The sequence below is a fragment of the Halichoeres trimaculatus genome, unplaced genomic scaffold (assembly GCF_033239565.1).
Source record: "Halichoeres trimaculatus isolate MK-OKI-2021-1 unplaced genomic scaffold, fHalTri1.1 fHalTri1_scaffold_22, whole genome shotgun sequence".
NCBI lineage: Eukaryota > Metazoa > Chordata > Actinopteri > Labriformes > Labridae > Halichoeres > Halichoeres trimaculatus.
This window is the reverse complement of record NW_027437200.1, coordinates 6532535-6559897: the sequence shown is the minus strand read 5'-3', so window position 1 is coordinate 6559897 and position 27363 is coordinate 6532535. Positions and strand designations below refer to the sequence as shown.

General features: G+C 39.8%; 1 protein-coding gene across 1 annotated transcript; it reads right to left on the bottom strand.

The window, feature by feature from the left end:
* Positions 1–1919: 1919 nt before the first annotated feature.
* On the bottom strand, positions 1920–25681 carry LOC141784396 (nectin-4-like). Its single transcript, XM_074662225.1, has 11 exons — positions 25627–25681; positions 18484–18675; positions 16902–17069; positions 14907–15185; positions 12714–12831; positions 4996–5153; positions 4735–4894; positions 4288–4363; positions 3847–3909; positions 2440–2634; positions 1920–2312 (listed from the first exon to the last, which is right to left on the bottom strand). Exons 1-11 carry the CDS (start codon positions 25679–25681, stop codon positions 1920–1922), a joined length of 1857 nt encoding a protein of 618 aa, XP_074518326.1.
* Positions 25682–27363: the final 1682 nt, after the last annotated feature.

Below are 27363 nucleotides of genomic sequence, written 5' to 3'. Positions count from 1 at the left end.
AAAGGCATCAGACCTAATGCCCATGTTTCTGGAAAAAATGGCTGACATTAAGGAAACACATGCACATTTATTCAACCCATCAATACAAGATGATAACCCACGCACCCCTCAAAATAAACAAATACACAGGAGGAAGAAGGAGGATTTTTTAAAGTCATGGTGGGTTAAAAAAGTCTTTCATAGTTTGTCAGTTTGTAGGCTCATTCAGGTCCCTGCACTATCCTGCAGTATACATCAGGGGGCACAGTCTACAACAAATACAAACTACATCCTCACATAATACCCATCAGCCACTCCTCTTACCTGTTAGGTGTTTACAAATCACATTTAGCACATTGCCTTTGCTAAAAATAAAATCTTAAATCCACAGCTGTAACTCAGGAGAACATCAACAGAAGCACATTTACATTTAAGGTGGAAAATACTTGTTGTGGAAGGTACATCAATAACAGAATAATACTTCATACTTTCCAAAAATAGTTAAAGTTCTTTTGTCTTCCCTGTGGTACATTGATCCCAATTACAGGGTTGTAAAACAACCCAACAATACTCAGACACACTAAGAATAAACAGAGATGTAAAATCATTGGTAAACAGATCAAAATACATATTTGGTTATGCCACAATGTTAAAAATCTGTTGTGTAATTCTTTTGGAAATTCATTTGCAGGTTTTGGATGATCATAAAATTACAACCAGCAGGAGAAATTTGGCTGATCACAGAAGCAGCTTGCACATGGTTGGGGCAGCATTTTTCATCGAGGTGTCTGATGTAAGAGTCCCAATAAAGCAGCACAGTAGCACATAACAAAAGCAACAAAAGAGTTTGACGGTTAAGGATACGGTTCAGTTTGCAGCTTCAGTGTGTGGGCATTCATGATGGCTCACAGCAATGTGGCTTGCCTGTTTATCTACAATATACAGTCTGTCTGAACACATATATCACATTTATCTTTAGACATGGATGTGAAAAAAATGAGGAAGGGGTCCACTGGGTGACAACGGACTTAATGAAACCTGTTTTAAAGACTGTATAATAGATTATTCAGATGAAAGTAATCCAAAAATAGTTTCAAAAAGACTTTATAAAAAAGAAACAATATGAACATATGTACAGATTTACACTTTGCCAAATCAATAGACCAAAAACAGACCATGGTCATGTTTTGACAGTACGATTTCTTTCTCTAATCCCAACTGTCTCAATGCTTTGGGCGAAGGCATGAGGACAGTAAGACAATACAGAGGTATGCATGTTTCAGGTGTGGCTAGAGAGGAACCAGCCCATGTTTTGGATCAGAGCCCACACTGTGTTGTGCAAGTAAAGAAACTTAACGCAGCTACAGTTGATTAAACAACACTGGAGCAGAAGTCCACCCTTAGTACCGCAGTGTTGCAATCCACTCTTCTGATGTACCAACCTCCACAGCTCCAGCAGCCTCAGCTACTTTTCCTGCATTTCCTGATCTGCTGTGTCGGAGTGCCTTCAGCATCCCCCACATGTGGTATGTGAGCTGAAGTCACCTGTTAGGTTAGCTGGTGAGAGGAGCCAGTGGTGTGTAACAGATAAAATTATAAAGCATGAAGTTAAAGTTTGTAGCTGCACAGAAAATACTGCAACATTGTTTTTTTTAATGTCCAGATGAGTTAATGTCACACATCATCAACCCCAGGCAGAAACACAGAGCGGCCTGTGGATGCATTGGAGTGCCTTCTCCATTGAAGACTTAGTTCTATTGCACTGTGTTCCCACACAATAAAGAAGAGGCACCTCTGTGGTCAAGGGGCAGATCTTTTATGACTGATCCAGAACGGGTTCTTGTGGGTTTTGACCTGTGTATCCATAATGAAGCCCAGTCCAAACCCGGAGCTGAGAGCTGGCCCCTCATGTAGTTCTGATTGTTGTCACCAGCTGCCTGCTAAACTATCTGGGCCTTGTGGATCAGAGAAGCATGAGGGTTGATCCCGGTCGGGCTCAGCCGAGATTTAGGCCTGAGTGTGCCGTTAGTCTGCTGGAAGCGCATACTGTGAGCCTCCGAGACCTGGGAGCTGTTGGTCTCACTGTCCTGGTCATCAGGATGCTCCTGACTGGCAGGACCCCCCAAACCTTCATCCACTTCATCCTCATCATCTGTCACTGGTGGGTAGGTGAGGTTTGGAGGGGGGTGCTGGTGGATCTTGTTGACACTTCCTGGTCCTGAGCCCCCTTCGATTGGAATAATAGCACTGCCATTCAGCTGTCTGACAATCTCAGTGGACTGCACGACTGGGTAAGGTGATGGCGTGAGAGGAGGGTGGAAACGGGTTTCCTGCTGAAAAGATGGCACACACACGTCTTAATTGCATCATCATCATCATCAGTGAAGAATGCAGAGGTTAATGAGTCAGGCTTTGACTTGCCCACATGTACACAGACACTGTGCAGTTAGACACTCTTACCAGAGATATGGTGCTGTTTCTCACATAGGTTTCCACTCTAAGTCGGTTCTCCTCATCTCTATCCAGGAGCCGGTCTCTCCCCCGCCGCGAGTTGTTGTGCAGGACTGGTCTGCCCAGGTAATCAAACGCCCCTCCTCCTCCTCCTCCACGCCCACCGGAGATAGTCGATCGGCTGTCTCTGCAGTAAGCCTGTTCCTGCTGGCAGAGGAGAAGACATGGATCAGTGCTCACTCATATAATAGTTTTAAACAGGAAAAGAGTAGTGACAGAGCAGATAGACATTTTTATGAAGCAGGCTACTTCACTCACACTATGTTTATTGTTATTGTAATTTAAGACTAAAAGAAAGCAAAACGTCGGAATAACTGTCTAAAGTTTTTTGCACTCAGTTGGAAAAGGGATCTGAAACCACTGGTTAGCTTTGCTTAGCTTAGCACATAAAACTTAAGGTATGTGTTAGTTGAAGGCAGCTTTTTTTTGTTGTTGTGGTAAAATTATGAATGACAGCAGAACAAGCTCATTACTATTACAACTCAAAAAGTACAAAATTAAAAAAGACATAATATAAATAATATAAATATATATAACACAATAGAATTTATGTAAAATACTAATAATGTAGTATAATATAAAATAATATATAATAAATATAATATAATATAATATAATATAATATAATATAATATAATATAATATAATATAATATTCAGAAATTGGAAAATAAAAAATAAAAATAAAAAAATAAAAAATTGAACTTACATATTATGTAAGTTTCCTGGAAAAATAAAACGCCCTCTTTTGGAGCTTTTAAAATATGGTCACACTAAGTTTATGGCGAGACATACTGTGATTAAGAAACATTGTGGCCTCAAGAAGTCATTTTATTACTATAAAAACCTCATTCCATGTTTTTTTTGTATAGCTTCAGTAAATGTCTCATTAACCTTTTAAACTGTTGAGCTTTAGAGGCTCTGATAGGCTGTTATGGATTGCTTTGTTTACGGACAGAAATCCAACCGTGTCAGAGCAAAGGCATGAACCACTACGTGCAGATCATCAAGTGATAAAAATGACTCAATTTTTGATAAAAGAAAATTTGATAAAACCTTCCTAACCTGAGCATCAAAGCATAGCTCAGAGTCAAACAAAACACCTATGTTTCTTGCAGGTGGCTAAATGTTTTGTAAGAGTGGTCAAAATGATCTAGTAGGTTTTTGGTGGAATTTATTGCAGAAAAAAAAGATAACCTCAGTTTTATCTTTATTAAATTTAAGTAAGTTTTAAGAGGCATGTGGTGAGACAGGTTAGCCATTCACCTATTCATTTGAGCAGCATTAAAGACCTGTAAGACAGGGATATAAGACCTTAACTGTATCAAAAATGAGATTCAAGAATTTGCAGACTGACCCCAAGGGATGACAGGCTGGTCCTCATGGTGCCCTCCACCCTCAGAGGGATGTTTTCTTCTGTCTGGAAACAAGGAAAAGGAAATACTCAACCTTAACTTAAACCCTAAACCTTGGGACAGATCTACATCATCCTTCATGAAACATCCTACTCCACCCAACCACTGTCTACAGAGACATAAACATCTGACTACCACAGCTATCTGACATTTATAGAGCACAGTATTATGTATTTATTATGCCTTCATTGTGTATTCATCAAAGTGAAATCTCTAAATAAGAATCTTTGAATATGTGATGGTGCAAAACATATGGGACCAGCAGGGCTTTGATAGGTGGTGTCAGATTCTCCCGTCCTGAGTCGTGCTGTGCGGGCGTCAGAGGGGAACATAATATGATGCTGCAGCAGGCAAGTGTGAAAATAATAATTTAGTGATCATACCGCTCCTCTGACATCTGTGCTGACAGAGTTCATCCTCCTAAAAGAAGCCTGCCTGGAGAGAGTGCTTATTTCCTCCCTGTGTGAAGAAAGGAGAAATAAAAAGGGGAGAATATTTAAGAGATGGTGGTAAATGACAGAGCTCCTTTGTGTATTTGTTGAAGATTTGAAGATTTAACATAGCTCAGACTGGACTTATCAAATTTTAATGTCTCTTCTTGCTTGTGTTGTTTCCTTGTCTCACACACCATCATGTATCAAGTGAATTTTACACTTGCTGCCCTAATTCTGCTTTACTCACTCTACACTTGTAACTGTCAGTAATAATCTGCGTAACAGCCCTAATTTACTTCATTCTGAGTTATTCTCTTTGGCTCAATCTTCCCCGCGGAGATCATTAACATTTCATCTTATCTCATCTAAATTACACATCGTGTTATCTTAGCGTACTTTCTCTCCGTCAGCTCCCTCTTCAGTTTCTTGTTCTTGCGTTTATGATGACAGGTCACGCCAATGACGACGACCAGCATTAAGATCAGCAGCCCGCCAGCCACACCTCCCACGATCAGCATCAGCATGTCTTCGAACGGCGTCTTCCTCTCCCCGAGGTCTGTGAGGCAGAGCGTCAGGAGGTAAATTGGCAGGATTAGACAGACGTACCTGTTATTACTTTGGCAGGTGCGTGATGTTGGTGACAGTGCTGTCATCTACCTGACACACTTATCTCCTTCTCCGCCTTCCCAACTCCAACTTCATTCTTTGCCACACACTGGTAGGTGCCTCCATCTGACGCGGTCAAGGCTCGCCCGAAGACTAGTGTCCCATTTTCAGGGTGGGAGATCACACCTTCTGGTAACTCACCACCATTTCTGCAAACAAAACAATGAACAGCGCTCAAGAAATCAGATTTGAACAGGGATCATTTACTGGATCATCAGGAATGAGTTGTAATCTTTTGATCAAAATGAGCCGTATGGTGTTGGCAGAAATAATTTGGTACATACAGCCACTACTTGTTTAAATCTGTACTTTTATGTGTACAACAAATGTTATGTATATGCATTTACATAGTTGTTACTTTAACTGCAATCGTTTAACTTTACATCTTTTACATTTTCTCCCTCTCTTAACAAAGGAAACCTCATTATCTTGATAAACTGATAAAACCGGTGTTAGTAGCGTCATTTTCGACCAAAATATGACCAGGTCACGTTTGGACCAGGTCAAAAAAGCTCAAAACGTATTCGGCTTTGATAAATTTGGTGATGTCTACACTACCACCTTCTGGAAGGACAGGCATTAGGTGTTGAAGGCACAATGCAGTGCCCACTATATCCCACTTTCATACACAGTATGTAGCAGGCAAACTCAAAAAACGGCCTGCATTTTCCTTGTGACATCACACATATGTCTTTGTTCCAGTGGTTACCATGGTGATGATAAATCTCCATTCATTTAAATGGGGGCGAAATAAAGGAATCCAATCATATTCATTGGTTTGAAACTGCAAAAGAATTTAATATAGCCAAAAAAATTATGATATAGACCTGAGAAGTCATAGTCGCATAGTCCTTTTTAATGGGAAATGGGCAATCAACAAGTGTTGTTTACACATAAAACATCTACCTTATCGACTTCAGATGTTATTTCTGTGAGCTTTAACTGTACATGATTCAATTCATCATGAGCAGAGTTTCCATTATAACCTTATAGAGACTCTATAACAAAATGGCAAAAAATGGCCCAAAAATGGCCAAAAAAAAAAACAAACCCCTAAAATAACACCAAAAGTGGCAGCCATCTTGAATTTGAAGGTTAAAATAAGGTCAAATCATTATGTAACCCTGAAATAAGTTTTTCTTAACAAAAATAAGGTCTGAAAACATGTATTGTCCATCATTGTAGGTCAGGCTTTTAAAAAGATCATTTCCATGACAGCCATTTTGGATTTTGGCCTCTAGGAAATGTTCCCCGCCATGTAAAAAAAACAAAACACCCCGGCTTAATCTGTTTCTTAGCCCACCTAGATGACAAATCCATTGAGAAACAGACCTTCGCTCACCGCGGTCACGTTTCGGTCCAAAATGACCCAACTATGTAGTGTATTTTTCAATCTCGAACTTTTAAATTCCATTCAGGATGGACAGAATGAGAACACTTCTCACATTTTAACTAATTTAAATCATCTTTACTCCAGCACACAGCTGAGATATTTGCCCCTGACTGGCTGCTGCTCTTGTTGCCTGCACACAGTGTAACTGAAACTCAAGATTGGTTTCAGCCCGATTTTAAAAAGAGGAAATGGCCGCCACGCCAACCAACCACAGCAGTTTCATGTCACCTATAGACAGGCGCCTGAGTGGTTATTATAAGTGGAGCATTTGTCATTAGACCTTTTCACTGCATTATTCTTTAACTTTCATTCTTTAATCACCGGATGTTATACTTTTAGATGCTGTGCTTTTACTTCTCATGAAGTATTTGTTTCTTGTGGCCCCAGTATTTCTCAGTAACCGTCTTCCTCCTCTGTTTTTTGATCAGGTCTTCTTTCTGCCTGGGTAACATGTAGAAGTACGTAAAGTAAGATGATAAAAACCAAGTATATACTTCTGATCTTTTACTCCATGTGCTACCTGGCTGGCAAGAAGCTAACAGCAGCAGTTGATTTAAGAAAACTGCTATAGTATTTAAAAAAAAAAATCTTAAAAGACCTGGCTCCTAAAAAGTGATTTGAAGTTACTGACATGTCTAAATGCAGCTGTTGGATGTGTTTGTCTGATTGTTTTGCTTTTACTGAGGCTCTTGTAATTGACCTGACAAGGCAAGGCAAGTTTATTTATATAGCTCATTTCAGCAACGCAATTCAAAGTGCATTACCGACAGAACAAACGAAAAGAAAACAATTAAAATTCAATTAAAAAGCAGATTAAAATTAATAAGACACAATAAAACAAAAAAGATTAAAAGAAAAAAGTTAAAACTGATTTTGAGATAGTTGCAAAAATTGTGTGGCTTTTTTGTTTCTTTTGTTTGTTTTTTTTTAGAAAAGTTATGAAAATGAATTGTTAAAATGCTCTAATAAAAGGCAGCTGTTAAAAGGTGAGTCATCAACCTGGATTTAAAGGAGCTCAGAGTTTCAGCAGACCTGATTATTTCTGACAGTTTGTTCCAGATATTTGGAGCATAGAAGCTGAATGCTGCCCCTCCATGTTTGGTTTCTGACTCTGGGGACTGAAAGCAGACCTGATCCTGATTACCTAAGTGGTCTTGATGGTTCATATGGTATTAAAAGATCATTGATGTATTTTGGCCCATTCAGAGCTTTGTAAACCAACAGGAGTGTTTTAAACTCTATTCTCTGACAAACAGGAAGCCAGTGTAAATCCTCAGAACTGGACTGATGTGATCCTGATAATCCCGCTATTGGTTCCAAGTCAGAATTTTTTTGAATTTTTTGATGGGTAATTTTTCTTTAATTTGTTTGTTTGTTTGTCTGTTTTGGTACACCACAGTTCATCCCCCCCACAGCATTTTCCTGCTGCTGCCATGTTGCAAAACAAGGACACTATTTAATTTTTAAATGGGCACATTTTGCGTTTAAAAAATGCTCAGACAGCTCACTTTAGCAAATCAAGTGGTTGCTATTGACAGCAGGAAAGTGAACAGTTGAACATTCTTGAATCAACTTTAATATTTCAGGCTCTGAAAACTGAATTGTCCCATGGTTAATGAAGTTATTTAAAACTTAATGCTTGAAACCTCATACTGCCAGTGTGAAGAAAATCATCAGTAAACCATTTATTCATTGGATAAATAAATACCCTTTCTTCAATCTAACTCCTTTCATCCATTGAAGCCGCAATGAGGGATTTTTTTGACCTGATATGAAACAGACGGCTATTTACAGTCCCATCTAACAGACAGGAAAGCTCCTTTCCTGAAGTTTTAAGACTCAATATTAGAATTTTTTTTTGTGAGAATGAAATACCTCTGTATGCACAGGCTTAGAAAACATTGCTGTAAGATACACATCTGCACCCACAGGGACACCAACACTGACACTAACAGTTCCTCACAGAAGCTTTAACCTTATCTTTGCATCTGGACGCCATCTCATGAAGCTGAACGTTCTGCATGTCTCTGTTCAGACATGTTGCTTGGCCCGTGTCAACCATCGAGTCATGCTCTTTGTTTCAAAGGAACCCATTAAACTACGACAGCACCAGCGCCACAAGGTGTGAAGAAAATCTACAGTTTCATTTAGCAGCCTAAGAAAAAACATTATCATGGGAAAAATTACATTCCTTTTTAAAGGTATTTTTTTTTTAATAGTGTCTTAAAATATTTGTTGCACCTGTGTAGTTTCTGGCAGTATGACTCAGAGCAATATGTCAGTGTCTTCCATATGAGTAACATGGTCCAGGGTGTTGCCTCAGTGTTGTTATTTTGACTGCATTTGATTTAATCAGCACTAAAGCTTGAGGCCTGCCTTTGCTGTAAACAGCAGCCTATTAGACACACTGAAATCAAGCAGCATCTCTACACTGTAGTTACACTAACCTCCCTCTGTTGCTTACAGTGCACTTATTCATCACGAGGAGAAAGGAGGAACTGTGTTTTTACATACGCAGTAGTCACACCTAGGTGATAACATCTTGCGCAAACCGACACATTTGGCTTCACCTTCCTCCTCATTGCCCCTCACTTCACTCCTGCTCCTTGAACTACCTCCCTCCACTCATCCCTTTCTCTTTCTGCTCCCACCCCCCTCTTCCTCCCTCCTTCGTGTGAAACTGCCTCATCTGTCTGCTCAGCGCACAAGCCGCAACACGACACTGTGACACCAGCTATTACTTCACCTGCCGCCTTTTATTGACAGAGCCAACAGGTTCACCCAGTGCTGCTACAGCCGACGACACAACCGTGTGTGTGAGTGTGTTGGTGTGAGTGTGTGTTGGTGTGAAATGTGTGCGTGAGTAAGGAGAGGTTGGTTGTAACTAGAGATTTTGGGTTTTGACTCGTGTGTGTGTGTGTGTGTGTGTGTGTGTGTGTGTGTGTGTGTGTGTGTGTGTGTGTGTGTGTGTGTGTGTGTGTGTGTGTGTGTGTGTGTGTGTGTGTGTGTGTGTGTGTGTTGGGTAAGCCTTACTCACAAATACTGATTTCCCAAGGTGTGTCCCCGTGACTAACATCAACTAATGCTGTACGTTTTTACTCATTTTGCAAAAACAAACCATGAGGAACATTTAACCTACTTTCCTTTTACATTTCAAATCTGCTTTTGCCTCGTCTGAGCAAGAGGAATTTCTCCCTCTGGGTCTAACTGTCACTTGTCATGATTTCCACCGGGAGCTCTTCCCCTTCCACTCACTTTCCAAGGCTCCTGTGTTTGTTATTTTTCATCAATAACTCCACCACACCCTGACAAAGAGTGTTGATGCACCAAAAGAAATGGCTTACAGATGACGCCGAGTGACTCAAGCAGAAGAAGTCAGGTATTTGAGTCAAACCCTCGTCTGGGATTAAAGCAGGGCTGCGATGTTTGAAATGACACACAAACATTGGGAGCTGTCAGGCGGCAGAATCGGGAGGCGACAATGCCGGGACATGTTTGGTTAAGACATGTGAGAAGGGTGGAGCGCCATCCCCACTGCATGGTTTGGGAGAATCAAAAACAACTTAACAAGAGAGCAGGAAGCTAAGAGGCCAAAGACAGGAAGCCCAAATCTATAAAACAAGATCATAACAACATAACTTGTAGATTAAGGGCGGTCTGTCCAGAATTAAAAAAAAATAGCTAATAGCTTCTTCATACTTTCAGATCTTCACATGTTTTTCTAACTTGACTGGGGTGTGCACACCATGTGGCAGTTCCTCCGGTGTAAGCTGAACTAGGTGTGCTCACATGCTGGAAATAAAAAAGGTTCCTTTGTCTTTGTTTGTGCACATTGAGGGAGTTATCATTTTATAAAACTCATTCAGGATGTTGAGGATACTCTGCCAACAGCTTTTGCATGATAAGGTCAAATTAGGGGAGTGGCTGACTTGACTGACAGGCAGATCACCTTTACCCCACCTCTTTTTGGAAAGATTGATTGAGTCAGCATTTCTGAATGTCACTCAAAACTAGAGCTAGACTGATATAGATTTTTTGCCTTTTACCGGCATGTTATGCAGCTGAATTAATTTTCTGTTTGGTTTTACATGACTGATTTTAAATGACCATCTAGGGCTTCCGTAGCGAAGACAGGGAGAAACTCTGTGCAGAGAAGCATTAACAAGCAGCTCCTGAATGTCTGCAGTTTAAAACATTTCTTATCATTTTTTAAGAGGCATAAAAACGCATCAGAGCCAAAACAAGTTTTGAATTAGTTTCATATCGGCCGTTGGATTTAAAAAAAGGCTGATGCCCCAAAATGCCAATAATCGGTCCATCCCTACTTAAAACCCTGTGACAGAACAGGTGTACAAAACATGAAAACTTATGATTTATACTGTTGTTGTTAGTCATTATAATGTACACATTTCTTAAATCTTAATGTCTTCATCACTAAATACAACTTTCCTCTTTTTGTAGTTTCTGTGTCAAGACAAGTTTTCTGATCCTATCAGGGGGAAGTCACTGATTTCACTTCCATTTAAGGGTGAATGTGTTACTACATCGATTCAGTGGAACACTGTCCAGTGCTGGTGTAAGCTGTTATCGCAGTTGTGTTTCATGTCCAGGCATGATGGAAAACAAAATCGAAACCGACTCACAGCAGTGTCACCTTTTCACTGTTGAGCACAAAACATAAACCTCACAGGCTCTGTTTAACTCTCACTCTGTCTACTGGATGTGAGTTGGTTTTGAGGACATGCTGAAGAGATTTTCTCCACTGACTTTCATTTTTTTAAACATCTAAGCACAGAGTTAGTTCTATATAGAGCAGGAGGTCAGATTAAAGTTTAAAGAAGAGCCTTACATATGTATTACTTTTATTATTTTTAATTTATACATTCGCCAAGCACATGTAGTTAATCTCTGTTCCATTCTTTCTACAAATTTTGCCAAAAGTTTTAAGCTGTCACTTTAGGTAAAATGTTCACATTTCATATTTAGTTAATTAATACTGCTCTATAAAGTAGTTCAACATTATCCACTTCAGTACAATTCAAATTCACATTTTTGTAGCATGTAAAAGCCTTTTTTTGTAATATTGTAATTCCTGTGTCCTGAAAAAAGCTTTTTTAAAACCAGGCCCCAAATTTACTGTAACTAAGTTTTAAAGTCAGTGTAACAAGGTCTCAGTTTAACTGTAACCAGGCCCAACTTTAACTGCAACATGTCTCAGATTCTCTGTACCTAGGTCTCAAAATCACTGTAACCAGGTCTTGAATTCAATTTAACCAGGTTTCAGATTCACAGTAACTTGGACCCAGGTTCACTGTAACCTTGGATTAAGGACAACAAGGTCTTAAGATTAATTGTAACTTGGTCTAAGACTCACTGTAACCTGGTCTCAGATTCATTGTCACTAGGTCTCAGATCAACTAAAATCAGTAAATAGGTCTTGGATTCACTGTAACTAGGTTTTAGAGTCACTGAAACCAGGTCTCAGGTTAATGGTAACTAGGTCTTATATCTATTATATCTAAGTCTAGGATTAACTGTAACTTTGTCTTAGACTTACTGCAACCAGGTCTCAGATTCACTGTATAAATATCTCTGAAATACTGTTTACTTCTGTTGTAAAATACTGGTTATCTTCTGTTAGCAGATCTAGGTTATCTGTTCTGAATACCTAGATCTGCTCTTGATTTTTGACAGCACCTTGAAGAGTGTCAGTGTGTGTTTGGTTCTTTGTATGAGCACTATGGTATTAATGTTACAGGTTAACACTAATGTCAAGCCTCATAAAACTCCACTCTGTGTACAACACCAGTATCCAACACAAGAACAACTCAGCTTCCCAGACTTCAATCAGCTCAAGATTTGAAACCAAATGGCTGAATTACATCACTGCACATTTTGAGATTCATGATCCAATAACAAGTGGAGCGTAAACAATATGAACTTGGCAAACTGTCTTTTAAAGTAAGGTTATAGTTAATGACAAACCAAGTCATCCGAAGAAAAGCTGATGTACCTGATTTATATAGAACACTGATTTGGCTTTGAATTATGAGAAAGAAATAGAAAATAAAACAGACTTTTCTAGAAGGATATCATGACAGTAAAGGGCTTGTTACTTCAGCCCCTGTGTTTGACCTGAGTGCAACTCCAATTGAGCTCCCTGTGAGCATTCTTACCAGGTGAAATCATTTGAGAATAATTGTGTTAACAGCTCTCAAAGTTACGAGAAAAGTTGTTTTGTCCAGACATATCAGACACTTAGTCACACCAGTACCAGACACACAGACAGAGAGGGAGGGGGCGGGGTCTACTGTACCTTAGCCAGGTGAAACTCTGTGGTTTGGGGTTTCCTCCACTCACACACCTCAGGGCAGCATTTTCCATACCCGTGAACCAGTCTCCATTGAAGCCAGTCACCTCTGCATGAGGGGGGACTGGGAGGAAACAAAAGAAAGAAGAGTACATTACTAAGTCTGCACGTATGAAGCCAGCGAGCTGGGCAGATGGTGATGAATCATCCACTTAAGCTAATGCTAAATTTTATGCTCATTATCTTCTATAGATCTGAAGGTCGAAGCTGGAACTATAAATTGTTTACTCCTGCCTTTACTGAAAAGGTGTGGTTGGAAAAAGTCATGGTTACATTAGGGGATCTGTGTCACAAGACTTAGTGCAACATTTCAAAATTCCCAGGTCTAAATTTTACATGTACCTGCAGCTCTGCCATCTGTCAACAGGAACATTTGGATCCAACACACCAGCTCCCAAAGCTGCAGAGCTCCTACATACAGTTTGAAAGAGGCCACTAAGCATCTGTGTAGTATTCAGTGATGATTCAGAGTCTAGGTGACAGGAATGGATCAGCTTTAAGGAGGACGTGAGAGGAGGGCTTAAACCTGACACTGGATGTGAGGAGTGAGATGGGTTTTATAGGACTGTTAAAAAAGTATGAGGGGACGCAAGGGACACATCCCATTCAATTTAGGATAACACGGCACCTTTACCTCAGCTCATGTATATTTTGTATATTTTTACGATAAAAGATGAATCATGTTTTTTGATTTTGGAAAGCATTTTTAACCACCTTACAGTGGCCCTCAAGTGCAACAAAACAACATAGAAGAAATACAACGCAACATAAAAAAAATCAGGAAAAAAATACTAAAAATGGATGTTTGTGGTCTTTCTCTTTCCTTTTAGCTTCTCTACACTGTAAAAAGGGAATCTTCAATCAGTTAAAGTGATGCAATTTTTTTAATCAATCCAACTCAACATTTTTAAGTTAAGGTTTCTGATGTATTTTTGTGGATCATATCAACTTGAAATTCTGTGCTGGTACAACTAAAAAAGAAGTAGCTGGACCAACTTAAATCTGTTGCTTCAATTGGTCACACCTAAATAAATTAAGTTATTTGAAATAAAATTAACAAGTTCATTTAAGACAACTTAGTAGGTTGAATGGACTAAATATTTTAATTCTTCTCAAATCAACATTTGCATAAATCCAATTTAAAGTTTTAAGTTGTTTAAACTTAATAATCTGCAAAACCCAAAAGGACAAACCATGGGTGAGGAGGGAACACTGTGGATATGAGACCCTGCTGCACATCAAAATACTATGCAGGGACAGAGTGTCTGTGCTTCATGGCATGGACCAGCTGGCTGTCTGTGCTCCATGGCATAAGCTGCTTGTCTTGGCTACTTGGCTACCCGTGCTCCACAGCGATTAGGGCTCCAATTAGAATACTCTCTCAGTAATGGTAATTTGAATATAACTGGAGACAATACCCAGTTGGACTGATGCAAAATATTGATTTGAGAACAATCAAAATTGTAAGTTCATTTGACTTAATCAACTGTGTTGATTGAACTTATTAACTTCATTTCAAATAACTTAATCCATTTAGGTGTGACCAATTGAAGCAATAATTCAAGTTGGTTCCAAGTGTTTTCTTTTTTCAGTGTAATTTGGTACATTTCCATTTTTTATTTTTAGTTTATTTTATTTATTTATTTGTTGTTGTTGTTGTCTTGTGTTTTTGTATATTTTTCTATTTTATTTTTAGTGGTCCTGTTTTAAGTCCATGGCCACAGTAATGTCCCTATCAGTGTTTTAGTGGACTCCTAAAATGATGTGTTTGTACAGTTACTAAACAGAACCCACTCATGTATCTGTATTAATGTGTTCACGTGAACATGTATGTTTAGGTGAACATGAGTATTTGTTTAGACGTGTTTATGGGGTTTGTTATGAGAGGTACTTTATTTTCTTTACTTATATAATTATTAATTCAATTATCTACAATCTCTGTTTGTCATATTCTAGTTTATCAAGGTTGTTGTTTAAAGCTTATAATCTGCACAATATGGTAATAGTTTGAGGGTCTCCTTGTCCTTGTGGGTTATATTTAAACTGTAAATCTCACATTTTTCAAAGTTAAATGAATAAAATCAGGTTAATTTAAGAACTTTTACACTTCACAGTCAGTGTTTTTCTATAAGTACTTACAGTGAACTACCAGGTTGTTTTTGAGCCTGCGGGGACTTGGTAAAGTCGGGTGCCACACCAAACAGTCCAGCTTCTTGCCGTTCATGCTCCTGAGTGGGTGAAGGGAGTAGTGTGAGGAGACCGCCCTGTTGTCAATGGAGCGATTGGTGGACTGTCCGTTCAGCTCTGTGTCCCAGGATAGGTGGGGAGGCGGACGGGCAACAGCACGACACGCAGCGGCCTGTCGGTAAGACTGTCCTTCTATCAGGATCACAGGGTCCAGAGAGGAGATGGGAACGGCTGGAGAGGGAAAGTTACAGTGTTACCATAAAAAAGACTTTTCAATGTAACAGTAAGTGCTGATTGTTAAAGGACCATGTAAAATGTTTCCTCATTAGCTCATTACTAAGATCAATTTTTCTACATTAAGGAAGTCTGGTGAATTAGGAACATTTTTGTCAACATGCTCTAGACTGAGGTCCTGAACTGAACATGTACCCAATTGTTCTGTGCCTCGTGTCAATGCAATCTGATCGAGACAGACAGAGAGATGCCTGACAGCACCTCGTCTGTCACTTTCCAGGCTGTCAGGCTCCATTAAGCAAGCTTGTTATCAAAGGAGAGTCCTTGTTACAAAAACAATACAAGTCTGTAACCAAGTCAGCATCAAGGAGGGAGACTTGAGTGGACTAAGAAAGTATTTCTGGTTCTGTTGAGCCCAAAGAACCTGTATTTGATATAGATTTACTCCATTGAAATTATCTGATGACTTTCCGACCCCAATATTTAAATTCTGCATGAGTTCAAATGTCTATGATTTGCTGCCCTGAGGTGTGTGAGTGGAGGAAACCCCAAACCACACAGTTTCACCTGGTTCAGGTACAGCAAACCTTGCTTTTCTCTCTGTCTGTGTCTGATAAGTCTGGACAAACTTACAAATAATTCTCCATATAACATTTAAGTTATTTCAATGTCACAGACAGCTGTTTCTACTAGCTCTAACAGCAAATAATGTGCTCACTTCTGTGAGAAAAAAGACTTGTAGGAGCTACAGATAGTTCCAGTTAATATAGAGCAGTTCCAGAAATAGCTTAAAAAAAAAAAAAAAAACTGTTCTTGGAGGTTGGGCCATATTTTATCATTTGTTTGTTTGTTTTAATTTCTAATGGTGGGCCAAAATTCTGTTTTCTGATATTCCTCACATATTATTAAGACTAAAGTCAGAGTTGTGACTTCAGCCTCAAAACTCAGAGAAAAAAATGTTACTTTGAAATCTAAAATGTGGGAAGCAAGTCAGAACTCTGATTTCAAGTCAAAAATTCAGAGAAATTCAGAGAAATAAAGCCAAGATTTAAACTATACAAGCGCATTTCTAGGAACAGACATTGTGCTTGGAAAAAAAAAAGGTCAGAAATTATACCCTCTTTAAGGAGGGATTTTGAATTTAACATCACAAAAACATAGAACATTTAGAGAAATGTCTGCATTTATATTTCAAGTTCTTAAAAATTACACTTCTGACATTTTTTAGAGCTCTGAGATTGAAGTCATAATCCTAAAACAAAGTCAGAATTAGGGAAAAGATCATCAGATTTCAGAAACACTATCTTGTACATTAGTGACCTCAAAGGATACACAGTGAAAGCTTTGAGTCTGTGACTAAAATGTTTCTTACATTTGAAAGTTGTTTTTAAATTTATACTTTTGATGGTTTTGGAAATTATCTGTAAATGAAACCCATAACGTGTAATAAGAAGTTATTGTGATGAATGCTCTGATGGTATGAAATCATAGTTTGCTACAAGTGTGACAAACAAAAAGGTCATGTGATGTAAGGTGAAGAGCACTGTTATGATGTATCACATCAGCATGAGTCATCCAGTAATCCTCACAAAAAAAGGCTGTTACAGTCATTTCTATTCTCTCTGGAACTACTGCACATACTGTCACATTAGCTTTAGCGCAGTCTCTTTATTTTTTACTATGTGACAGTCATGTCGTGCCAGAGGGACTCACTCCACACGATGAGGGACACCTCTGTGTCAAAATTCCCCGATGGGAAGGTGCTGATGTGGCAGATGTACTTCCCTTCATCAGAGACCTCTGTGCTCATGATGACCAGAGACGAGTCAATGGTTGGGTCGCTGCTTTTGAAGCGCACATGTCGAGACCAGGACCCGAATGCTGCAGACACAGAAAGACGAAGAAGAGACAGGGTATGAAAGATGGTTAAAACAGGACAAACATCAGGGTTCAATCAGTCACTGTTGGTCTGTTGAATACACAAAAGATTTCAGCCACTGAAAACACAACAGCGGACTAACTCATTCACCAGCTTTTGAGTGATCTGTGAGTGTTGACTGCTTGAATAACTTTCTGTTGGCCAACAACCTGCCCGTTTCAGCCCCACATTATACTCTGAATATGGTGTCATCTGAGTCCAACACCCCCTACCCTCCTCCAACACAGCTGCTTAAAGCAGAACTCAAGGTTTGATTTATGCTGTCGAGAAAACAACAACCCAATAGCTAAGTTGGCTATTTTAGTATTGGTTAAAGTCTTAAGTTGTTGCACATCAGCAAAGCGGGAATACAACAAATATAAATTTTGCAGAGGCTATAGTTATTGTAGCATTGAATATTGTCTGTGGTAATGCTTTGTGTATTTCAGAAACCACAGTACACTACACTTCTCAAAATTTCTTCTTCACTTCTTTCAAAATCTTTATATTTGGAGTGGATCATCACTTTGTATGGTTCATTGTCGGTCACGGACACCAAACTTTCTGTGGCTTTGGCGATATTTTTTACTACTTTTCTCCTGTGTTTGTCTGGAGATCCTACATGTAACCATGGCTGCATTGTTTACATGCGAAATTAGCTGTTAGCAGCCTGTAGCATGTAAATGCTAACTAGTGTAGGGCTTGATGATATCCCTCGAGCTGAGGAGAAGGAGGTGAGGACGACGTGCTGGTTCTCTGATGTGAGCTGGGAGGTGACGACGTGGACCTGTCCTTCCATCCATCCTTGTTGGGAACGTGGGATCTCGCTCCGGGGGATGGATGAGCTAGCTGTGCTAACCCATCGTGCTGTTCACGGACGTGGCTGACGGAGCAGACATCGGACGCCGCGACACATCGGAGGAGCTTCGCCTGCTGTGAGCAGACAGGATCCAGGAGACAGAGACTGAACAGACTGCTGGGGAGGCTCAGTCCTGGACCCTGTGGAGGTGGAGACTGGCTGGGCTGGAGAATGGTGGACGAGTGGTGGACGGGATGTTGTCATCCAATTTCTTATGGACTTTTTTTGCACTTTCTATACTCTTTCTTACTTTTGTTTTCTTAAATGCTGCGGTGACTCCTGAATTTCCCCTCGGGGATAAATAAAGTATTTTCTATTCTATTCGATTCTATTCTCAGATGGCTGTGAGTTCTGCAGTTGCCTTTTTACCTCAAGAAAGTTTGCACTGCGTGACACTACATAAAGAAATGTAACACGTTTAGGAAAGAGGAAGCTATACTGTGTGAAGATATTCTAAGGAAATGTTTTTCACATACAGAGGAAGATGTTGAAACCACAACTTGAGAAAGAGAACTGACCTGTCTGTCCGTTCACATGGTGCGCGGTGATGATCTGCTCCTTGTTAGCTTCAGAGTCCTCCTTGTACCAGGTGACCTGCACGATGACGTCCCCATCATTGGGTTTGTAGCGGCAGGGTAGGACGGTCTCCTCTTCAGCTAAGGCACGTATGGGAACTTCTAAAGGAAGGTCCACGAATTCCCCCTGTATCACTGAAACTAAGGGACAAAAAGAGCCACAAGATTAAAACATTTTCATTCATTAAAAGAAACTAAGAGATGAAAGACATTTCTTTCTCGTGATCCTGGACGATGTGACGTGCACCTTTTTTCTACAGCAAAACCTAAGTCCAACCAACGTTGACCTTTTCCCTGCAGCCTTCACCTGCTGTTACTCACAGTTACAACAGCTCCAGGCGGAAAGGGAGCCGATCAGATGATCATAGTGTTTGCTAGTTTGTGCTTTTTTTACTCAAAAGAAAATAACTGTAAGTCATTGTTTGACTCAAAAGGAGATAGTTTGACCAAAAAGAAGGAGCAGAAATGTTATTTGTGATTGCTTAAAAAAAAAAAACAGGTCAGGAGAGCAGGTTGTTTGCTAATTGATGGATTTTTGAGGCTAAGAAAACAGCTCTAAAGCTTTACAAAGAAGCAGGAAGTTACAAGCTACTTGACCTTGTTTCTGATCTAGTTAAACTTTCAATCTCATTTTGGTGACCTTTCCAGGTACCCCTGACCCCTGAGTGGCCCTGGATGTAGCTTTTAGGCTACAGCTTGGACGTTTGTTTACCTGCATGCGGGTTCACGTGCCATCATCTTCAGCAACAATGTGTGTGGCAAGATGTCAAAGAAGGCGCCACAGGTTCAAAGTTTTGCTTTCAAAGATTTTTCTGCGACCGCTGACAAATGCAGAGCAACATGTTCACTATGTAAAAGAAACATTAAAGAGGAGACAGGGAAAACATCCATCTTTGACAGACACCTGTCCTGGATGAACCCAGAGAAGTGAGTAGATTTGAGGCTAATGTTACTTTTGCTGTTTGTAACCTTTTGATAAGCTAGCTGCTAAATGATAACATCAGCCTCTGAAGTCTCTCAAAGAAAGGTCCCACAATGTTTGGTTAAGTTGTGATCTGTTTTTAACATCACAAAGATGCTTCCTTAAAAAGATAAGACCTGGATTCCTCTAAGGTGAAGAGGACTCAGCTCAGTTAGCTCAGAGTCTAACTATAGTGACTCCACTACAACACAAGCATACATTACTACAACAGCTAGTTAAAGCAGATAGAAAACAACTCAACTCTTCTTTATGAGCCAAGAAGTGAACGAGCGTATGCTCTGTATGAAATAAAAAACATAAAAGGTCCCATATTATGCAAAAATCACTTTATTAAGTCTTTAAGTGAAATTTGTGGGTCTTTGGCTTTCCTCCCAGCCCACAAAATGTGATATTTAATGACAAAACCTGCACTCAGTAGTGCTTGTGAATGTAAAATCCTGACCTAAAACAAGTTGTTTGGATTTTGTGGATTTGCCGACGTCAGCGATTCCTTTTGTTGACCAATCAGGAGCAAGTCTGACCTGATTGGTCCATTGGAGCAGATACCCCCGAACCCAGAGATTTCTCTCCAGCAGCGGGAAGAAGAATGCCAAAGTTGAAGAGCCATCACTGCTCTGTTTTTGGCTGTAAACAGCCACATAGTTCCAAGCACAAGCTTCCCATCTCGGAAGAAGACAAGACTAAGTGGCTAGAGTTCATTGATCAAGGAAATGTTCCAGCTACACTCAGTAAAACTGTGCATGTGTGTGCTAGTCACTTCACGGCCGACTGCTTTTCCAACTTTGGACAGTCCAACAGAGGGCTAGCGAATAGACTGGTCCTGAATCCAGGTGCATTACCAACCATCCACCAACAAACCTCGGACCCCGGAAATGTGAGTATTATAAATGCTGTGTGCTATGGAGCAGATGTAAGAGCTTTTCCTCAGTGTCCCCCCTGTCCCTGTGTTAGCTTCAGGATGCTAACTTTAGCTGCGGTTAGCCTGTTGTTTTAGCCTGTAATGTTACAGTAAACAAGCTTCACTGTTTTCTAAATATTGTGTATTCGTAGCTTGTGGCGCTGCTCTCAGTGACGTGGGAGAGTGGGGCGGTAGGGCCACGCCCACTAAATCAGAGCGTTCTGAACAGAGGGGCTATGAGAGCCTGGAAACAATGCTGCTGTGCTTGATTTATTGGCTTTTTGGACCAAAACGTGTTACTACCATTTCATGAAGACATCAATGATCCATATTTAACTGCAGAAAAGGAGCAGAATATGGGACCTTTAATGGTGTTACATGCATGTCTTGACCTTGACTTTGTCCCATGCTTCTGATCAGAGCCTGCTAGCCCTATCTTTACCTGTGTCCCGTCTTTCTGCTAAAGAGCTAATCTATGACAGGCTGAAGTAGAAGAATTTTGGTAGGATCATATAGTGTCTGATCTACCTATTGTCGGCCAGCTCTTTGAGACATCACCTGAGACCTGACCCACCCTGCCCACCACCTCTTCAGGCCCCTTTTCTCTGGCAGAAGATTCAGGACCCACATTCATCCCTTCATATTCAACATACCTGTTGAAATGTGAATATTTGCAGCCATTGTTGTCTTTTTTTATTGATTTCTATGTTTAGATTATTTCAATTCTTCATTCTAAAACTGACATTTATTTTAATACGTAAATCTTTACCTTTAGACTTGATGACCGGGCATACCAGTAATTTCTCTATAATGATGTTAACAGTTGCACAATGACAATAAAACCTCTTAGGTTCTTTGTGTCTTTGTTTCAGTTTCATGGCGTATTGGCAGTGGATCAAGATGGTTTAATGACAACACAATGATCAGTAAATCACTGCCTGAGCAAAAATACAAACAAGCTTTGAAATGCAAGGAGAGAGGAGCACAGATGGGGTTTAGAGAGTCCACACAGTGTAGACAAGAAGAGAGAGGAGAGGGAAAACTGGTTGTCTATCAGTAAAGCTTAAACACCAGAAGATATGTCACTGAACTAGTTGCTCGAGATAAGCTTTCAAAGGGAACGCACAGAGGTTTACCTTAGTGTCTGGACAGTCCCAGACGTTCAACAAGGCCTCAGGAAACTGGTTCACCAAACACAGTCTGCACGCGATGAGCATTGTGTACCTCGCAGGGTTTCAAACCACAAACATCTCACATTTTCTTCTACAGTTTTCTCTCCTCCAGGCTGTCTATAGCAGATCAAAGCTGATCATCTTTTTAATGTGGACAAAGAACAATGTCTCACTTCATGTGCCATCCTCTAACCCTCTGCTGACACCATGGGGATACACAGCAGGCATAAGGTTATGACCTTTATGAATGCTTTTTAAGCAAAGAAACGTCTGGATTAAGTGTTTGTGTTGGCTGACAGTAGTACATAACTAGAATAATGGTCTGAAGGTGACTCATCATCACTTTGTGTCAACATGTTGTTGCTCTTACAGAGTGTGTGTTTCTGAATATTGATTTTACTCTCTGAAGAGATAACATGTCCATCTTTCATCTGTGGAAAACAGCTTCAGTGTCAAATGAGTGAGTCCTCAACACTGACTGGTGAGTATATTCATCACACTTCAGGCCTGAAGATGACCACATCCTCTTTTACACAGAAAGTTAGAGATGAGACTTTAGTAATGTTCTCAGTGTTGCTTATTTTGATTCCGGAAATTAGCACAGTTTTACCGTCCATACCTCAATTTACCTTATTATTATTATTATATTATAATATTATAATAATATTATATTATAATATATTATAATGTTTTTATTATAATTATTATTATTATTATTATTATTATTTATTTATTCGTTCATTTAAAATATATATATATATATATATATATATATATATATATATATATATATATATATATATATATATATATATATATATATATAAATATATATATATATATAAATATATATATAGATATAGATATAGATATAGATATATAGATATAGATATAGATATAGATATAGATATATAGATATAGATAGATAGATAGATAGATAGATAGATAGATAGATAGATAGATAGATAGATAGATAGATAGATAGATAGATAGATAGATAGATAGATATAGATAGATAGATATATATACATATATATATATTAGTGGTTTAAGTGTATGTATCTTCATATTTTTATTTTTTTTTTTACCTTTCTCAGAACCTTTTCCTCATTCCCCCCTTTGTTTTTGTTTTTTTTTTCTTGTGAACTGTTTAATTTTGTTGTTAGTGCAATAGCCCAGCTCCCTCTTTTTTTCTGTTTCTGTGCCATGTTTTATGTGATTTTTATGAGTACTTTGTACATGTTTTGGTTTTTAAGTTGCTATATAAATAAATTTTATTATTTCATTATTTAATAGCTTCTTTGATTTTCACAATGCTACTTAGCTTACAACACAAGGTGACGCTGAGTTGATGGGAACTTTCTTAGATTTGCAAGTATTCAGCCATTCACAAAAGTTTTTAACCCGACAGTATTCCAAATTAGAAATGAAGCGATGGAGAGCATTAGGAAAAAAGGAAAGGTATTGAGAACCTGTTCTTGTTAACAATCTGTTAGAAATGATTTGAGTCACTGACATCATAAGACATTATGCTTAACTCTTCCCTTGACGTGCCACACATCGTCAGTCAGAATTTCCAGGACAATGGAGGAGAGATCAAAGTGGTCGGAGGCTTGGCTTTGCTTTACCAAAAAGGACGCTAAAGTGCAATTTGTGCAACGCTGTGACATGTTAAAACGTGTTGACACGCAGAATTTAATACCAGGAGTGTCATGTCATATTCATACTCATAAACTCAATAAGATGTTAACACAGAAAAACTGTAAAAATATTCTTTTTGAACAGAGAAAACCTTGAGTTGATAAAAATCGATAAAGAATCAGATAGAGGAGTGGAATTCAGAATGGCATCCATATCAATAAAATCTTATCAATACCCCAAAATATAAAATTCCCTAATTGGGAATTTCATATTTTTCCCAGACTAGGCATAAACCATTCATAGAGACAGTGAGATGCAGCACCTGTAAAGAGAACAGGTGTTACAACATGTTCAGGCAGTAAATTCAACTCTTTTTGACAGAAAGACACCATTCAGAGAGCTATGCTGCTAAAAGGGCAAAATGTAAACAGATGGGTTGTCAATGGATTTATGTTTCTTTTTTAGTTATTATTTTTTCATAGTCATAATCCTTTTTACGTTATTTTTGAGTGACTTTTTATGCCTTTGATTAGCAAATAGGACAGTGAACCGAGCAGGAAATAGGGTGAGAGATTTGCAGGAAAGACACCACAGGCTTGATCTATTTTGAATTGTAAACAACGTTGAATAATTCTAACCGGTTTCTCGAAAAATGGGCAGCGCTATAATTTCCATGGGAAATCAGTTGAGATAGTCTTATCCTGAAATGTAAGTCACACTTGAGGTGACTTTGCTGTTGGCATCAATGAGTACACTTTCTCATGCTTTTGCACGTGTGTGTAAGAGGGAATAGCAAACAATCTGATGTGTTTCGCCTGTACGCCCAGCTCATGGACAGGAGCTCAAACTCACAGTACTCTTATAATAAAGAGCTTTCTCCTTCGGACTTGGCAACAGAGCTGTCTGTGAGTTTTGATAAGGTGAAATGTGCCATTCAAAAGCAGAGTGGTGTCATTGTATTCCACCACAGGATGAGCCTGTGACAGCTTGATTACAGTGTGCCAAAGGGGACAAAACAGCACTCGCTTTAGAGAAAAAAAACAATCATGTGTGAAATTTATTGCAGTCTAAAATGTTTTGCAATTAAGTTGATGCTGACAGCCCTTAAAGGAGGACATGGGTGTGAATCCACCTTACTGTAATTCAGGTAAAGTTGAATGTTTCTAGACTTTTTATCCAAGATTTTCTTTAAAACATTTTGAATAGGACAAATTAGCACAAGACTATGAAGTACTACTTTATCCACAGGGGGCGTCTAAAGGGAAAACAAACTAAAAGTTGACATCTGGCTTTACTGACAAGAGAAACAGACAGGTGCTGGGGACGGTCAAAGGTCAGAGGTCAAAGATTTCAATTTAGCTTAAGGGGACAATATGACTACATTGTCAGTAACCTCAGAGGCTAACTTTACTTGAGACACATTTTGAAGAGTCATAGTTTCAGGCTCACATGTGTCAGCCTCATTCTCAGCAGCTCTTACAGGTGTTGCTGCGATACCTGCTGTGGGAGAATGTGTTGAGATATGTTAGCAGGTAGGATATGATTCATGCATTTACCATCAGTCGAGATGACTGTACGCTGCAGACAGGTGTGTTTTTCCATGAATGTGTGTGTGTGTGTGTGTGTGTGTGTGTGTGTGTGTGTGTGTGTGTGTGTGTGTGTGTGTGTGTGTGTGTGTGTGTGTTTGTCACCCTGAGGTTTACTGAGGAATCTGCCTGTTCTGCATTACTGGCATATCATTTCAGCTCTCCTGCCTTTTTGTATGGGAATGAAAAGGCACTCGTGCCTCACACACTCCTCTTCATAAGTGTCTCTTTTGTGTTTCCTATACATTCGCATTTCAGCCTTCATTACAACACCCATCTGTAGGTTGATCCTCAGAAAAAGTTGTTCAATAATGCTGGAAATTTAATTTTCAGGCCCTCTGAAGCAACTTAACACTACGAGGGTCCACAGAGCTCCTCTGACTCAAACAAGGAGGGGGGTTAAAAACAAACGCAGGAGCAACCTGTTTTTCCTGAAACATAAGACAGCGCCTCAAGTGTTTTCTTTACCTGTGCTATCCCAGCTGAAGCAGTCCCTCAGAAAAGCTGTACACCTGCCAGACGTTAACAGAACTTTGCCTTTTATAATGGAAGAGGCCAGCTTTAAATCAAAACTGACTAAAAGTTGGAAACTCTTTACTGATGTTATAGCACAGATGTTGAAGGCGTCTACTATAAGGATAATATCTGAGATGTAGAAAACACAGCAGTGTAAGGTCTCTACATGAATAACTGCATTTGATTTTTGACCCTGAAGGCCTCCCATACAAAGATACAGAAGGAGAAAGATGTTAGAAAGATGTGAACCAACTCCACAGATGTTTCAGTGACCGTGTGACGCCTCCTTACCACAGATCCGGAGGACACAGAGACACAGGGAGAGTGTGTTCAGCAGAGATGTCATCCTCCTCAGTTACTTGAAGTTATGCGCAAGTTGGTTGAGTTTCTGCGCAGAAAAAACGCACATCAGTCCAGGGTGTAGTATCCTCAATGACAGGCACGCATGGAGCGACGCGGCGGACCCATGCCTGCTACTGCCGGACCATCTTTACCCGCGTGTTCCTCCGTAAGACCAGACCCCCCTTTAAAAGTCGTACTCTGTCAAAGTCAGTCCCTAAAATGCGTAAATCCCTTCTTTTTATGTGCTGTATCAAGCGAACGCCATCATGTTTGCCTTTCAAAGTAAAGAAGGCGCAGCTCTACCTGTTTGCAATACACCTGTCTGTGCAACACCTCCCTGAGTCTCACCTTCCTGCTCGCGTACGCACACACCTACCAGCTAACGAACACGCGCGCGCGCACGCATAAAGTCACCTTTCCAGTTTGGCAAAGACAACATGACAGTTATTTTCCCGTCTTTACTTGCTCAGGTGGAGAGGAGAGGCAGGTGAAAAGCACGCACGGGGAGCCAGTTTGAAGTGAACATTATAAAAAGGAATCATACCAGGTTAATGCCAAAATAAAAGGCGCGTCCTCCTGCCTGGAAAAACAAATTAATCCTTTAATTTTGAAAGGGACAGTGACAGCAGACAGAAGCTCCTCCTGAGGTTTCTTTCTGTATCAGTGAGATTTGATTATGGCCCAGGAACCATCTATTAGTAGCCAAACCACTTTCAGGTAATAATTATGTCTTGTCATGTTGTTTACCTTACAGTGCAGGAGGTTAACCACTCCCTCGATAATCATTAGTATTTCAGAGGCAGGACTGCCCCAATTTACCCCCAACCATTAAAGAGGAAGTGGATTTTAATGACAGCTGTAAGTTTCTCTACATTCAGAACTCTCCAGCTGCCTGTTACTCTGGATAGTTTCAGGCTCTTCCTGCTGAGAGAGACAAAAGTGTGAATGTTTTTAACAGGTAATAACTCCACTGAGGACACCTTCACTGCCATCCTGTGGTGTGACAAAACACTGCTCAGTCTAGCTGTAGAGTGCATCCAGAGTTATTTACAGTGCTTCACTTTTTCCACATTTATGTTACAGCCTCTTTCCAAAATGCGACCCTCTTCCAAAAAAAAAATCCAAAAAAAATCAAGGCATCACTTCTAAATAAGTTTTCACAGCTTTTCCTAAATACTTTGTTGAAGCCCTAATGTAGCTCAGGTTCATCCTGTTTCCACTGATCATCATGGAGATGTTTCTACAGCTTCACTGGACTCCACCTGTGGTAAATTCAGTTGATTGGACACACACAGCTGTCTATATAAGGTCCCACAGGTGACAGTGTCTATCAGAGCACAAGCCAAGCATGAGGTAAATAGAATTGTCTGAAGACCCCCAAGACTCCAGGTCCAAATCTGGGTGAGGGTACAGAGAACTTCTATCTGCTTTGAAGGTCCTCCATAGTCCGTAAATGGAAGAAGTTCAGAACCAGCAGGACCCCTCTAGAGCTGGTCGCCTGTCTAAACTCAGCATTCAGGAGAGAAGGAACTTAGTCAGAAAATAACAAAGATCTTGATGGTCTCTCTGTCAGAGCCTCTACAGACTGGTCCTCTTTAGAGAGGAGGACCTTCCAGAAGGACAACCATCTCTAGCAATCCACCAATCAGACCTGTATGGTAGAGAGGTCAGACTGAAGCCACTCCT